This window comes from Nelumbo nucifera, chromosome 7 (assembly GCF_055504915.1).
Source record: "Nelumbo nucifera cultivar China Antique chromosome 7, China Antique-T2T, whole genome shotgun sequence".
Taxonomy (NCBI): Eukaryota; Viridiplantae; Streptophyta; class Magnoliopsida; order Proteales; family Nelumbonaceae; genus Nelumbo; species Nelumbo nucifera.
In genome coordinates, this window is record NC_142655.1 from 33,235,485 (window position 1) to 33,253,235 (window position 17,751).

The 17,751-nt window shown below is 36.3% G+C and overlaps 1 protein-coding gene across 1 annotated transcript in view; it reads right to left on the reverse strand.

The window, feature by feature from the left end:
• Window positions 1–9,692: 9,692 nt before the first annotated feature.
• Window positions 9,693–17,751, reverse strand: part of LOC104598293 (putative E3 ubiquitin-protein ligase ARI8) — a 31,230-nt gene continuing 23,171 nt past the window's right edge. Inside the window, exons 11-15 of the mRNA XM_010260291.3 lie at window positions 13,576–13,623; window positions 12,966–13,037; window positions 10,814–10,913; window positions 10,605–10,731; window positions 9,693–10,322 (exon numbers count right to left, since the gene is read on the reverse strand). Of these exons, the coding sequence (XP_010258593.1) occupies window positions 10,064–10,322; window positions 10,605–10,731; window positions 10,814–10,913; window positions 12,966–13,037; window positions 13,576–13,623 (606 nt within the window). The 3' untranslated portion in view covers window positions 9,693–10,063. The remainder of the gene's footprint in view (window positions 10,323–10,604; window positions 10,732–10,813; window positions 10,914–12,965; window positions 13,038–13,575; window positions 13,624–17,751) is intronic.

The following is a 17,751-nucleotide window of genomic DNA, read 5'->3' on the forward strand; positions in this document are numbered from 1 at the left end:
GATTGCAACCTTCCTCTCTTTTATTTAGGGCTTTGATACAATGTTTTAGTGGTTCAGATATACCAATGGGATCACCAATTGGAAGAAGAAAGAAGAAGGCTATCACACTAAAGAGTCTAAACCCTCCTAGTCGACCATAATCTCTATTATATTAAAATAAGAGTACAAATTCAAATATATCCCTACTTAAGTATGGGACAAGAAAAAAAAAAAAGCAAAACAGAATTGCCACATCACTACACTACTTAAACGATAGTGAAAAGACTAAATTATTACTCGACCAACTCTAACACATGCCAATAACATAAATACCTGAGTATTAGCAAATGTTGATTGGGATCTTGTTGTTGAAGCACTACCCCCACCCCACGTATCTATGGAAATGCTTGACTGACTTCCTAGTACAAAACAACCAGGGGGGAAGATATTGATGTTCCTTAATCAAGTCTGAAACAGGTATTTAGTTTCTTACTAAATGATCAAAGCATGTACCTATGCATGAACAGGTTGTAATGTGGAAGATGGTATCCGAGCCCCAACCTTACCCATGTCAATACCCCTAGCATGAATACTGATTGACTAACTCACATTGGCATGGGTAGTGGAGTGGTAGTATGACTAACCTATAAGAAACAATATCCATGGGTTATGTGAGGGTGGTGGCATAACCACTGCCCCAACCCCAGGAACCAATGCCAAAAAAAAAGCAGCCCCAATGCCTAGTTAAATACTTATAGCAACCCAAATCAAACACATGTTATAATCACATGCATGACAAAATTTACTTCTGAAGTCATTTACGAATAACTATTTGATTTTAATCTCACAAGAAGATTAAAATCCAATGGGTGTTTTATTGATAAATTACATGGAAAATACACTTACACATGCACCTTAAATTGGTTTTAAATTTCCACCAAAAACTGGTTTTAAACTTGTTTTCTCTTCCTTAAAACCTTGTCCCACATTGGAAAATTATTGAACTTGATTTGAGCTTTTAAGATCTTATTAACACTCCTTAAAGTTATAGAGAGGAGAGTATAGATACTTGTTACCACGCAATGCACACATGGGGGTGTGCGTGTGTGTTTACTACAATGAGGCACACTTTGCTTGCACTTCGTGCGCACCCGTGTAGTTTGTGAGAAGCAACTATATTTGAGTGCGTGACATTTGATGCGATGAGAAGGTTTGCGATGGCACATTAATTGTAGACTATGAATTTTGTGAAATCACATATCATAAACATTGTGATTTGCAAAAACGCAAGTCATAGACTTTGTGATTTACAAAATTGTAAGTCAAAGACTTTGCAATTTGCAAAATCACAAGTCACAAACTTTGTAATTTGCAAAATCGTAAACAATAGACTTTGCTATTTGCAAAATCACAAATAGCAAGATGTGCGGTTTGCAAAATCGCAATTCGTAGAATATGGATCTTATGAAATCACATATGGTTTTAATCTGCACATAAGGGTACGTTTGGTTTGAAGGTTGAACCATGACCGTTGATGCTTTAAGTTAATCCAATGATCATGACTTGATAGGGTGTGATCAAGGGATAATCTGAATATTAACAGTCACTAATTGTTAGCTAACTAAGAATAGTCATAAAGTTTGAAATTGTGACTATACAAAGAGCCTCTTCAAACCAATACATTTTTCTTCGATGGCTCTCCAGAATTTATATAAAGGATATAAACCAAGTCAATTTACACACAAGATTTCGGCCACTCCTCACTAAAATTATTATCGTCTCTCTCAATCCAATCTGCTACTGTCTCACATAGGGTTTCTTTGGGGACTCTTCAACTTTGCTAATTGCAGTGTCTCACCCAAGGCTCTGTTGTATCTTAGGAATGAATTTTCCTGTAATCCAATAACAAACTCAATAAAATTGAGTGGGGAAAAATAAAGTTATAAAAATAGTGTCTTTAGATACGCCTCAGAGCTTCTCCTCCAATTTCCAACAATAACTTGTTGTGGTAAAACTTGAGTAGGCTATGCCATTACTCTACTATTACTACTACCTCTGCTTGTACCACTACCCCTACTATGAGACACTTAGAGATTAACCTGTCTTGATTGGGATTCTAATAACAATGTAGAATTTCTACCCCTATTTTGCGTCCTAATGCTTGATTGTCCCTCTTGGCCATTTGTAAATCGACTAAAATCGAACGACCTAACCATAGATATATAAATATTTTATATTTTAAAAATAATTTTTAATATGGGAAATTAGGAAAATTCCCATATTTCTTAGTCCAAAATGTTTTATACCATAATTTTAATTTTTAATAATGTCACTATAATTTTTTAAATTTAAATTTAATTTTTAAGTTTAAATCTTTTGAACCGACTGACCCAACCAAAAATCGACCCAAACCAATACAATCCAAGTGGGTTAGTTTTCATAAACGGTCTCCAATGACCAATAACTCAACTTGACCATGTTTGGTTGGCCAAACATCTTACAACCGAATCAAAAAACCCATGAACACTACTAATTTGAGATAATTTAATAGTCTAATCTTTAATAAATAACAATAATTTAATCTTCAATAATTATTAAAAAATTATAGCAAAAATACACAATTATTGAAAATATATTGATAATGAAAATACAATAATTAGAATAAATACAAAAAATATATCAAATTAGTCAATAAATAGTATAATATCAAATAATAGTTTAATATTTAACAAATATTAATTAATAAGTTATAGCAAAGTTACAATAAATACAATAAGTAAAATAAATTAAATTTAAAAATTTAAATAATAGTAGTTTAATCTCCAATAGTTATTGAATTTTTTTTTCTTAAATAACAAAACAAAAGTAAATTTATACATAATTATTGAAAATATATTTATCACAAAACAATAAACAATTATTGAACTACAATAAATAGTAATATTAGTATATATAATTACATAATAAATATACATTAAGATCTTAAAATTATTATTAATAAATATTCATTTTTGTGAAAGTAATTTTCTGAAATTATTAATTGATATAAGTGAAATTAGTTATTTACAATATTATTTAGTTATCTAAATAATAACATTAATTAAATTTTAAAATATTAACTATCTATTGTATTTAATAGTCCATAAAATTATAATTTACAATATTGAAACATAATTTCATTATTAATCTTGTAAAATATTAAATTATTATTAATTTCAATATTATGTTTTAATTATTTTTCAACTTTTAAGAACTTTTTTAAATTTATTACATAATTTCGATATTATAAATATTTAAAATCTAGTTATGTTAAATATTTTTTATTTAAAATATTTAGTTACTTAAATATTTAAATAATATTTAAAATATTTTTTATTTGAATTTTATTTATTTTAAAGCTATTACATAAAATTAAATATTTTTATATACTTATTTAGCTATTTTTAAAATTTTTTTATTTAAGATATCAAGTTATTGAAAATTTTAAATAGTATTTTTCAAAATGCTAAATTTTATTATTTGAATAACACTTAAATTAAATAATCCAAAAAATCAAAATTTTATTGTTTGTACATAATTTTGTGATGAATTTTGTAAAAATATAAAAGTATTAATAATATGAATTTTTTTGCTGCAAAATTTCATTATGCATTGAAGAAATGAGAAATTACATCTAGAGGGGACTTGTCCCATAGATGTTAGTATATATAATTACAAAAATTTATTTTATAGCTATTACATAATATTAAATATTTTGTTATATAATTACTTAGCTATTTTTAATATTTTTTTATTTAAGATATCTTGTTTTGAAATATTTAAATAATGTTTTATTTTTAAATGTTAAATTTTATTATTTGAATAACATTTAAATTGATTAAACCAGAAAATCATAATTTTATTATTAGAACATAATTTAGTGATGAATTTTGTAAAAATATAAAATTATTAATAATATGAATATTATTTTTTCTTTGTTACAAAATTTCATTATGCATTGAAGAAATGAGAGATTACATCTAGAGGGGAGTTGTCCAACAGATGATATTTTTGTGTTTTTAATAAATTTTTTAAATAACTCTTAAATTTTTTAATTCAAACTTTCTTTAGATAGATATAGATAAAAAGTGGGGTAGAGGATAAATAGGAATTAAAGATAATTTAGGAGAAAGTTGGGGATAGTGGGTAAGGTATTTCAGGATAAATTTTAGGAGATGAGATTATTTAGGTTATTTGGAATATGTGTGTGTGGAGAGAGAGAGAGAGATTTTAGGTAATTTGTTATGGGGAAGGAGAGCATCTCATTGGTTGTTTCAAAAATTACATGAAATTAAAAAAAAATCAAAAAAAGGAGAAATTTCCTAGACTTCCTTATATATATTATTAGGCATAAATCTTACCGTTGTGACTGAATGCATGAAATTGCATGGCAATAGGGCAGACATGTTAGTGCCTAAGCCCAACAACTACATGTCCTAGACTACAAGTTCACCACCACCCTTCTCTTGAAATGCTCAACCTCAAAATTTCCACTCCCTGCAAATACTGAGAAGCAATTTCTAGTGTGTGCTTGTGCATTCTCCAATCTCTTCCTGACATTAGGGCACACTGGTATCATGTCCCTTTTTCAACTTCTCTTATCTTGTTTAAATCAACTTCATCATCTACCTTTGAATGGTTTCAGCTAGTGTGATTATTGGGTTGTGTCTACAATCCAAAATCCACTTGTTAAATGACTTAGAGAAGTTGTTACATATATCATCACTTTTAGCTTTGGGTCCAAAAGCAACTCTGGACCACATATTAGCAAGCACAACAACTAACCACAGGTAAGCATCATTATTTATACCCTTCAACTTATTTGTATACCAATGAAACTCCGACATAGTGTGCGACATTATAGCCCCCCATAAGCAATCCCTCAGGTCCTTTCCCTTAAACCTATCCTTGAATTTGGCATACATGTGTTTGACACAAAACCTCTGGTTAGCCCCTCTAATTAAACTCTAAAAACACTCTACCAACCCTTGAAAGAAATTGTGCATTATACCGTTAGCATGAGAACCAATTAATAAATGTAAGAAATTTAAACTTATTTGTGTAAATCCATGTACCATCTACCTTTTAGAGATGTAGGTCCAACCACATTCCTCTGGACCTCCAATGCATTCATGGTCCAATGCATTCATTCAACAATGTCAGAAACCAAGCCCAAGAATCCTTCACCTCGGCCTTTACAATTGCAAAAGCTATTGGGAAATTTCCCTTATTTCCACCCAACCCAACAGCATGTAAAAGCTGCCCAGAATGAAGTTCCTTCAGATGGCACCCATCAACCCAATGATAAGGTGACCGCCATCATTGTTGTCAAACAAATAAACAATCTTTAAAATTCCCCTATGCATCTTTGACATGTACAATCCTCACAGAAACCGATCTTGATTACAATTTTAGGATTTGTCTTTAAAACTGCTACACAAATCCTATAGCTTGCTATACTATTTAGCATGTACACCATTAATGTCAACAACTACCTACCTCTTTGCGCAGTAAGTTCTGGATCTAGAAACTTTAACCCTAAATTGTCATAGTCTCATTATATAGTGTGCTACTCTTCTAATCAGGATCAGCCCTGAATTTGTTCTTGTACTTCCCCGCCAATCATGTAGATGTCACTTATGTTTGAATACACATGTTCACAGGTGTGTGTACTCCTAAATAACTTTATCTGAAAGGCCTCCTTACTCTGTAACTAGGATGCATGCACACGCCACTCACACTTTTCTTTTTTGCAAGAAGTTGTCACTCTAGAACCCTTATTCTTCACATATTTGAAATCAAACCAACCTAGGATAGCATAGTTGACTACAGCCTTCCGGGATGTTGTAGGGCTGGAGAATATCATACCTACAGCCAACCGTGGATTATCCATTTGCCTCTCAGCAAAATCATCGAATTGAGGTCCTCCCTCATCATTAGAACCATGTAAACTCTCCAACTCATCTGGGTGTTTTATCCCTGATGACATCACCATCCTCGACCTCATCCTCAAAACAGTCATCAACATCATACTCAGCTTCCAATTCTTCTTCCACCTCACATTTCAACTCATAATCAGGATCACTCTCTCTATCAGACCCATCATATGCTTTAAGCCCATATTCAAACTCAAAGTCAACATCAGCACCAAGATTAACTTCATCCACATGATCAGCTAAACCTGATGGTGGTGGTGGTGGTGAAGATGGTGTCTTAGCACCAGATGAACCCGACTAGGAAAGCTAGACCTATGATACTGTTACCTTTGACAACCTTACACCAGCCCTCTTACACTGTGTGTGTGTTGTCTATAATTCTCAGGGACCTTGCACATCTTTAGTATATCCCCATCACATTTCAAGCTTACCTAGGAAAGGCAATGGGGCGGGTTCAGGGCGGGGATTACATTCCCCATCCCTGACCCCAACCCCCAAATCACCCCCCATCCCCATCCCCGTCCCCGATCCCCAGTGGGGAAAAGATTCCCCCCTCCATCCCCAACCCCGATGGGGATGAATTCCACGTCAGAGACCCGAATCCCCGACGAGATATGTATGCACACTGAAGTCTAAGACAGAGAGGTTGAGACTGAGAGAGAGAGAGAGAGGGGATTGTTGCGAGAGTTGAGGTCGACGATGAGAGAGAGTCCAACGGGCGACGGCGATCGACGACTCGGCTACGATAGACAAAGGTTGAAGCGACGACGGTTGACGAGTGGCGACAGCAACTCTTCTTTGAGTAGCTCTTCTTTGTCACTCGAGTATCTCTATCCTCTGTCCGATGTCCGACGGGCAAGTGGCAACAGCGATGAGACGACGGTCAGCGAATCGGCGACTGGCGACGAAGATGAGGGTTCAGAGACAGAGTTCTCTCTTTTCTCTGTCAAAGTGTTTTGTGTTTCACTATCGAGGGTTTTAGTATTTTACTATTTTTTAAGTTTTAATCTTTTAAAAAAACGAATAATAATTATTATACTTATATAATATATATATATTAATCGGGGACAGGTCGGGGCAGGGATTGCATTCCCCATCCCCGTCCCCGTCCCTAATCGGGGATTCAGGGTAGCCCCATCCCCAACCCCGACCCCGCCATCCCTAACCCCGTCGAGTCGGGGAGCCTGGGTACCCATCGGGGACGGGGAAAATTGCCACCCCTAAGCTTACCAACCCATCATCTAGATTTGCATTGGGCCTCATATAATATACTTCACCAACTAAATTGTAACCAAGATCTTTCACTAATAATTGTATCTCGGTGAATGATAGAATGTCAACATCAACATTATGGTTAACAAACACATTACCACCAGTGTATATCAATGGTGGTATGTTCAAAAAATAACCACCATGATGTATGTTGATATTGTACACATTACTTGACATCTGGCAAAAAACATGTACACAAGCATTAGTGTTAAAATCGTAAACAATTTCATGTTGATTCATAGTTCAATAATCTAAGAAATAAATTAGCAAATATAAGCAAAATCCTACTTCATCATTCGTCAAGCAATCTGATTTTGGACTTTGTAACATATTGAGGGCTAAAACACTCCCCCCCCCCCCCCCTCTCATGCTTTGGTTTCTCCCCTTACCCCTTAGGGGCTGAAACACTTACCCCTCCCCCCTCATGTTTTGGTTTCCCCCTTCTTCAATTCACCCCTTAGGCTGTGTTTGGAAACAATGCAAATAATAGAGTGTAAAACGGTTCATATAAATTACAAAATTGGGTTAGTTTTGCACTGACAAATTTACCTTCTTACCAAACAAACTTTTAGTTGTAATGGATGCTGATGATGTGCAATCCGGCCGGTCTTAGCTGTCAACGACCTTGCCTCTGAACTGAGTAGCGGAGAACCTGAAACGGAGGAGATGAGGAAGCTCCGGGGAGAACCCGGTGTAAAGGCTCCGAAGCTTAAGTTAGAATCCTTCAAATGCAAGATAAAACCAGATAGCGCAAAGTTTGCATACCTCCTCTTTTGGGGGGTGGAGAGCCTTTTATAACCACCTCGCGCACTCACTCCTAGACTTCTGTCAGGTCGGGAATGATTACTTTCGTGCTTCTACCAGTTCGGGCGTCATTGCCTCTGCTGGGGCAGAACCGTCGCTGCTCTTTTTGTCGGAGCTGTCTCTGTAACTGGAGATGGCGGTGGCAGGTGACGGTGCCAGGTGGCCGTTGAAGTGCGGCCGTCAAGCGTCAGATCCCAAGTCAGTCAGGTGCGCCGCCCCTGGATACGAACTCCTTCAGTGTCAAGTACGGTGTGGTTCGTCCAGTTCAATGCTTTGGAGGTGAAGTGCCTAGAGCGGTGCGTGAGGCGAAGTCTTGAGTTCGAATAGTGGGGGGGTGTCCCGAACTGTCATAAGACGGGCCAGTTCGGGTCTCTGTTTTGTGTGACTCGGGGCCAAAGGGAGGGTTCGGGCTCCTCATAGGGAGTTCGAGCTCTAAGTACCCCTTGTAGGGAGTTCGGGCTCCTCGTAGGGAGTTCGAGCTCTAAGTAGGGAGTTCGGGCCCCTTGTAGGGAGTTCGGGCTCCTCGTAGGGAGTTCGAGCTCTAAGTAGGGAGTTCGGGCCCCTTGTAGGGAGTTCGGGCTCCTCGTAGGGAGTTCGAGCTCTAAGTAGGGAGTTCAGGCACCTCGTAGGGAGTTCGAGCTCTAAGTAGGGAGTTCGAGTCCCTTGTAGGGAGTTCAGGCTCCTCTTATGGAGTTCGGTCTCCTCGAGGGGAGTCCAGACCGCTGGCCTCTTCCCTTTGATGTTTGTACCCTCGATACGCTGTTTTAAGTGCTGAGCTACTTGTTTTTTGCCACGTGGCGTGATTTGCGAGGTTGGGCCAAATCTTCCTTCATCAGATGCAAACGTGAATTCCAATAAAGCGTATGCTTTTTTTTATCAAAATCCCACTTGAATGCAAATTTACTTCTTTTTGTTGATTTACTTTTATATCTTATTATCAATGTAAATATGCATTGGTCTATCATTTATCAATGCATAAATATAATGTTGCCAAACACAACCTTAGGGTATTTTCATCAAATGACAACTTGCAAGTCTTTGTCTAGCAATCAAAGGTTAAGGTCTTTGTTGGAAAAAAGAGCACAGGGGGGACTTTCTCAAAGACCCCATTATGCAAGGGGGTCTTTGTAATTTACCCTATATCTTTTAATGTGAATGTAAAACATTAAAATGTTCCTTTATTACATGTAATATATGCCATTTCAATATCCAATTCAAATCTTCCCACGCAAGGTTCAAAGTATCAACACGTATCAGCCCATATCAACCGATACGTATCATTCCAAAAGCTCCCCGATACGCTCCTACAGAGGGTGAATTGAGGTTCAGACCAGTTCAGGGGTGGAGGAGCCTTAAACCAGCCCCCCTGAACCGGTTTTGAAAAAAAATAAAATAAAAAGTGAAAAAAAAAAGTATCAATATCGCCCGATACGCCCCTACCAGCATGTATCAATATTTTGAACCTTAACCCAAGTTTGATGCTTGAAAAATGAAACACATGAAGCCTTTATCCTCAGCTTGCACATACTAACGTTGAAATTGTCATTACCGTCCAACAATAGTGCTCCAACGCCAGGAGCCTTATTATTTAAAATTTACTTTTTACTTTGATTACTTACAAGTTCAAAGAAGGGATCAAGTCCATTTGGATACAACCCTAAGTTCTTCAAAAGGCTGGCCATTTTTCTACCGAGCATTTATCAGGAAAGATGCAAAGGTAATACATTGCCATTTGCCCATGTCTGCATATATTATACTACATGTAACAAAACCATTCCAAACGCTAACAGATAGATATAATCATATAATTATATACAGAGAATTTTGAGTAAGATGTACTATAGTGTATTAATTCTTTAACCACACGAAACACTAGTCACGCTGGTATCTTCCCTTTCTCCCATCAGCTTCCTTCCCTTTTTCGTGGACCGAGACTAGTCTGACAAGTAATGCCCTCTCAGGGGTGCTCCACAGCAAGTATACCACTGGAATTTTATGGATGGCACTTGCTTAACTAAAGGAGATTACATTACCTATCGATGCTGATGGCACATTTGGCAAGTGTTTGCAGACTTAACATTGGCATATGTGCAATGGTCACAAGACCAGTGACCTGAATCATCCAGTCGACTGGGAGCTCGGGAGGCCGTTCCTTTGCCCCTTCCGCCTCTGGCTTTGTTTCCTCCCAAATTCTTAGAACTCGCTGTTCTGCTACAAGCACCATGGGAGTCCACATCTGACAGACCGTTCTCCAATGCTCGTACCAAGTTCTCAAAGTAGTTTCGAGTCACACTATCATCAAAAGTAAACAGGTTATTCAATTTTAAAAGTTCAGATTTCTATTGTAAATCACTGCTGAAATTGGCTAACAACAAGCAAGATAGGATCGATGAAGGTGTTTCTCCCTTTCTTATTCCATCAAGGCTTTCTTCCCAGGGGCTTCTATTAAGAAGGTGCTTCTCCCTCAAATGACGATTAATATTTGATAAACAGATCATATCCCACATCTTAATACCAAATATCCCCACAATGTTCAGTTCCAGCAATATATATATATGTGTTTCTAGTAGTTACCTAGTCAGCCCAGCAAGCTTTGTCCGGAACTCATTGAAGTCTTCTGATGGGCCCTCTGCATTTAGATAAATTTGTAGTTCCTTCTCAGCACATTGATGTAGCCGTTCTAACCCAGACTCGGCCTCACCTACAGAACAATTATCTTACCAACTCTGAAAAGAAGATAGCAAACATAGACGATAAAAATATCAAGAAATAAAGAGGCCTACCTTGTAGATACTCAAAAAATTGTCTTTTAGCATGTTCATGCTCAGGCAGGTAATACCCATAGGCATAAGTCCACTTGAGCACTCGCCGGCATTCAACTATCTGCAACCACAACCAGATGAAGGGAAGAGGAAAATGGACTCTGCACAGATTATGGTTGGCAAAATGCAAATAATTTTGTCCATGAAAAAGTAAATAAGACCAAAAGGACAAGGTTTTCCAAAAATTATTTTAGTCCGAAAGATAACATATACATTTTATGTGTTTTATTTCAATGGATGTTTATAATATATATACATATATATATAAAGTTTGTCTCATTATTGGACCCAAATCTATAGTGTGGAAATGTATTAATTGCCAATCTATGTATATTTCATCCTTTGCCACATTGCATATGTTTGACCCCGTATTTTGAAAAAGTAGAATGGATCAGATGGTCCATCCATTGAAACCATAAAAAATCCTGGATTTTGGGGCTACCCTATAAACCATTCACAAAAACCTTTTGATTACAATAATAAACCATTGAACCATACAGCAAAACCACAAAACAATTCAAATATATGAACACTTAAAGGTCTGACAAATTCTGCATTCTGTTTTTTATTATCAATTTTGATTCAATTAACTTTTGCACAACTCCATCTTATCCCAACTCAGCAATCCTTCTTTTACAAAAATCACAACAATTTTAACTTAAGACTCTTCTTTAGAAGAATTTTAACAAACAAGGACAAGGGGGAAAGGGTAAGAGAGAGAGAGAGAGAGAGCACTTGACAAGTTTTCTAATTAGCTTTTTTATTCTAATTCCTCGTGCTCTTGTTTCATTTTTTTATGAATTTCTTCACATTTTCTTTGGGTTAAAATTCGTAAATCAGTTCACCATCACAAAGATGTTGACAACTCTGTTGTCAAGGTGAAGCCTAGGCGACAAGGCGCCCTTTGAAGCTCGCCTCGCCTAATCGCCAAGCAGTTTTCTACTTCCTACTATAAAATACTTTTTTATTCATTCTTTTTTGAGATTATAATTATAAAATAGACATTATTAAACTAAAATAATCATTTTGTGTGTTTATATACTAATTTCTTTTTATTATTTTCTTATTTATTAGGGTTTAATCAACACAAACATTGCTAAATGCTATATTGAACCCTCAAAGATTTAAAAACCTGAACCAGTAAGGAAGTACTTAAAATTTTATCTAATCAGCACATTTTCCTCTTCCATATATTCTTCTTCTACTTCTTCTACTACTACTACTACCAATACTTTTTATTTTCTTCTTTTCCTATAACAAAAATAAGGGTTCAGCCCCTATATTTTATGAATTTTATTTTCCTTCTTCCTTTTCTTCTCATGAATATGTTGATTTTCTATATTTTAATATGAAATTTATACTTTTCTTATGAAAATCATGAATAATTATTAAAGAAATATGGTTATGGTACCTAGGGAACTACCCTAGGATCTATGTTTTTAACATAAAAAAAATCCATGGCCTAGGCGACTAGGCGACAAGGCACCCCACAGTCGCCTAGCCTCACCTTGGCTCCTTGAAAATTATGGTGGACAATCATAAATCAGTTCACTAGCCATCAATAAAAAAATCCTAAATCACTTCATCTTACTTAAAACTTTGAAGATAGACTATAGCACAAATACTAATCACAATAAATGCCATCACCCCACCCATAGTATTAATCACTATTTCAAAAAGGTGGCCAACAAGGCAAGACTATGCCTATAATTTTGTTTAACAGAAACAAAAGGTCAAGAACATGTATCCCTCCCAACCCTACAGTGTGAAACCAAAAGTTCCTGTCAGACTCAGATCAGGCATGGCACTTGGACTGGTTATCGAGTTGGCTTCCCGGGTCCCAGTTCTATCATATCAGATACTTGAATTTTTAGTTTAAACTTCATATCCAATACCATATCCAGCAGTGCCCTTGCCATGTCCAGGCAAAATAGGGTTTAACCAACTAAACTGATAAATTTGTGACCCAATGAGCTTTCCAGCTTTTCACCCAGTCCAATTCTAACAACATTGCCAAAGAGAAATTTCTTGGTTAGAATCCTGGTGCCAAACCATATTCATATCATTTGCTAGATTTCTAAATACAAGGTAGATGAACGAACTTAAGACTTACCTGTAGCCAGGCCTCTGTTATGAATTTAAGCTGCGACTCAGGCTGAGACTGTTTGTCACTTAGCTTCTCGATCTGCAGAAATCAAGAGAAACATTAATTTTGCAGAAGAGAATAAAAAGAAACCTAATGTCTTTGTTAAGCCTGATATGTATCATAGGCCCATAGCAGGAATAGGAGAAGTTGTTGGTGAGTCTTATCACATTTTGGATCATTATAAATAACTATGAATTTTTAGAGAGGAAGAACATGATTTAATAATCATAATCCAATGACTTGGGAAAAGTTTAGCCTAGGGAGTGATCCTCAGTGGTTCCTTTGGAGGTAGCTCCAACTCTTGAACGTGTGAAACCTGTAAGTGTTATTTTTTTTATCAATAACCTGTAAGTGTTATTTAGTTAAGCTCCACTTGTTCAGGGAAATGTTTCACCTAGCAATTGCCTCAGTTTTAAGTCTAGTCCCAACACAGTGATATACAACATTGTAACTGCCATTGTGGCCTTCTCTATAGCTTCATGTTATTATGGCATTCAACAACTCGAGCCATTGTCAACAAATACATCACCATTTAGATACCTCAAGTCATATTGAACATTAAAAGAAATTTCCTTACATGCACAGCTTGCATTTGTTGCAAATCTGCAAGTGCCTTTTGCCTTGACTGCAAGCAATGACAATACACAGCTCAGATACTATTAATGTATATGATAAATCAAAGCAGTCAGTCTATTCATTCTTGTGCAAAAACTAATTTAGAAAACTTGGCTAATGGAATAAAAATTTGATGTTAACCAGAAGACAATAGTAAACAACACATGCAGCCTATAAAATTAATCTGTCGTGGATCCTCGTTCCTAGTCAAGATAAATTTCTAAGCAGTTGATGGAAATAGTTTAATCATGTGCAGTTAAGACCATGAAGCATTTGGTGCAAATCATGGTTCACAGTATCAATACACCTCTATGTATCAGCACTTTGAACCACACACCTTTTATTTTTTTTGGTTTTTTTTTCAAATTTCAGTTTTAAGATTACTTTTATATATATTATTTAATAAAAAAAGGTTCCCAAAAACACCTGTAAACGTGTGTATCACGCACCTGAAGATACGATAGGATACACCCATATGGGGCGTATCGGATCGATACTTTGAACCTTGGTGCAAATCATGGCTCTACAAGGACAAGGACAAAAAGAAATATAGATAGAAATACTTGCAAAGATTATGGCCCACATCACAGTGGATGTAAGATCTTAATTGCTGGAACAATGTCTGCTCAAGATATACTAGAACATCCATTAACATGACCTGAATGCCCCCAGATTTCTTTAATGTAGCCAGTGAAGCAAAGGGTCATCCATGTACACTACTCATTCCTTCATTGCTGGACAAACTATTTTTTTCCTAACCACTTTCTAACTAAAAAAGATTGAAGATTTAGTAAATGTGAAAGAACCAACAAGTTGAGTTAAACACTGAAATGTAAAGGAAACCAAATGAGTGCCAACCCTGCAACAACACAATTCCAAGTAGCTCAAAGAAGAAAAATCATCCTGAGAGTAAGCCTAAGCAACCTTCTTACAAAACATCATATACATGTGGCTGCATGAGACTTGCTAGAAGATAATCATTGACTCATTTCTTTGAACATTTAATCAACTGTCCATAAACCACTCATACACATGATACACTAGGCTTCTGTAGGCATATAACTGCACAAAAAGTTATATACATGCCACAGCCAAGTCTACATGCCTCTTCACTTAACCATGAAAAACAACCTAAACATCAATTTGTTTGAACACCGTCACAAGAGGGAAACTAATCCAACTCATTTTGGATGGTTTCTAAGTTTTAAACTTCAAATAGTATTTGATGATAGTGAAGTTGAAAGTTGATAGCAGATCTGGAATTTAAGTTCATTAAGTTCTAAGGTGGCTGAGAACAGGTTAGGTTGTATGGTTTACAAAAAATTCTCACATTTGTAACAAAATTAGAATTGCCCTCATTCGTCTATTATCTAGTAGGTTAGTAACATGGTGCCCATTAATAACCCGCAAAACTGATATGATTGGTCCAACACAAAAGTTAGAGCATTCGTTGAGAAGGCTGTCTGAAGATTACTACCACATATGCATCATATATAAAAGGAGAATCACTTATTTGCATGCTGCTCCTTTGTGATTGATATATGAAAGCTCTTCATGATTTTATTTAAGCCTCAAATGGCACCATATGAGTAAAATCTGAAAGTTTTCCTGATACAGGTTTCCTCTTCTTCCACCCCAAAAGCCCATGGAAAAAAATCACATGGAAAGGAATCCAGATGATACATCAAGTCCTCGGGCAAAGAGAAATTCAAGAATTTTCAAGGACATAAAGTTAGAAACAGAAACCCTCATTTTCTTGGTTATCATGACACTTGACCATGGATCATGATAAGCAGCATCTTAAAAAGCTAGAAGGCCAACTGTGCAAGGCACAAGGAACAAGACAAGGCATGGCTGGACAAAATTCAACAGCAACTTTGAAACAAAAATTACAAAAGCGAAAGAAGAATGTATATGTATAAGGAAATCTGAATCCTGAAAGAAAGAAATAAGCTCACTATTGAATGCTAACAAAGAAAGAAAACAAACAATTACAGCCCATTTCTCAACACTACCCCACAAGCTGAGCATAGAGATTGACCATGCCCAGCTTGCTTATGCAGAAATCAATCTTCACTTGACTACTTTGGTACTAGCTGCTCTCCTGAGGGCTGAGACTAAAAAAAGAAGGTACATCTCCCCAAAGAGTAGTAGTACTGTTTCTCTAATAAAGAGTAGTACAGCTTCTATACTTGCTATTGTGTTGAACTGATTGTGGGCTATGTTAATTGCTGCCCAATTTTTTTTTCTTTTTGACCAGTAGACGAGGTGACTTTATTTAAATAAAATGTATAAGTTACAAATTTACAGCTCCAATTGATCTAAGCCATTTACATCTTAGTATTACAAGCATGCCCAAAACAATTGCTCCCTAGAAACTGCCTGCTCAGCTAGATCCAGCCAAACCATTTGCTGATCTGCTAATCCATCTGAATGAAGCCTCTACTTCTCTTGCTAATGCCTTGATTTCCCTCAAGACCTGCCTGTATTTCCAGATCCCTTGACTGTTATTATTCAACCACACCAATACCAGCAAAGTCCCTTCCACATCCACCTGCCTGAAGTTCATGCTTAGCAATTCTTAATTCTTGCATGAGAGATGAAACTTCTTCTCTAAGTAAATTATCAGTGCCTATTGGGCCTGAGAAAAGAGCCACTATCCTGTAATCATCCCTAAAAGCTTCACCAATACCTGAAGGACCTGTATTGCCAAGAGAGCTGCAATCTAAATTCAACTTTGTCCTGTTGTAACCATCCCTAAAGGCTTCACCAAACGCCCTACCAGCATATCGGCCTGTGTCGATACTTTAAACCTTGGGCTAATCATTTCTGGAACAAAAAGGGACTGATTTCAACCAATTTTTCCTTGCTAGGGAACTAATTAGAAAAGCCCCAATATCACTGCATTATCCAATAGTAATGAAATAATCAATCTTTATGCGGGGGCTAATTTCAAATCACATAAACTTCCATTTTTTCAAGAAATTTGACTGCTAATTTGTTACCCAACCCATCCAATATTTTTGAAAACTATGCCCTGCACAAAAAGTGTTCATATTTTCAAAAATAGGGGACTAATCCTACCTAAGTAGCAGTGAATGTTAGACCCAACTAAGATACTAAATTTCATGTTGCTCAACTGTTTGACATGTGTAATACAATAGACCCAACTGACTAGATGTGCATGTGCGAGATAGACACAAAACATAATAGCATAGATACTCCAATATGCAAAAAAAAAAAAAAAAAAGATGCCATTGCTAATTTGTCATGAGAGATAAGGTTAATGGCAAATAAGAATATTACAAGTGAAAGCATATGGCTGGGTTGTGATTGGGGGATGTGTGAGCTGCTGCTGGGAATTGCACTTAGTCTAGTACCAGGCCTATTCCACACTTTTTTCCGCAATGACCAATGCTGAGCTAGCATAACAAACCACAATATTTCTCTAACTAAGAAAATTTCCCGCATTTCAAGTGGCCACACCCTCCCTATGACACCCAAGGGCAGAGGAATACCTTAAAAATCCAAAAGGGAGCTTTCTGGACATATCTTTAGAACTTCAAACATCCAGAATCTCAGAATCCAAGAGTTCTAGCACCCCATAACTCCAACCCTTCGTTCATCCCTCAGATTTGTGTTTTAGAGGGATTTTCTCTCTCCTTTCTATGCTCATCATTCCCCTAGACTTTCAGAACTGCACAAACCACCTCCATCACCCACACTAGGCAGCAAAGCAAACTACATTCTTCTCCAAAAAAAAAAATCCTATAGATATCATTGGGATTGATAAAGCTATTCAATTTCCCATGCAGTGCTGATCCTAGTTATGCACAGGTTTCAGACATAGAGAAAATAGTAGGTAACGTGTTCCAATACCAAGTTGGATCACAATACAATAGAAACATTAGTTAAGAATGTTAGGAAGAATGAAAAAAGAGAGAAGAGAACAAAATGCGAGGAGAAACTCAAAATTGTGGGAGCTAATGTACCTCGCATTGTTTATACTAATTGCTAGAAATAAAAGAGGAAGTTACAAGTATGCTTATTTAGGCAACAAATCTGTTGATAGAGATGGTTTTACACTTCCGAGCAGCACCAGATCTCTTACAAATTTGGAACGAGTAAAACCCATTGA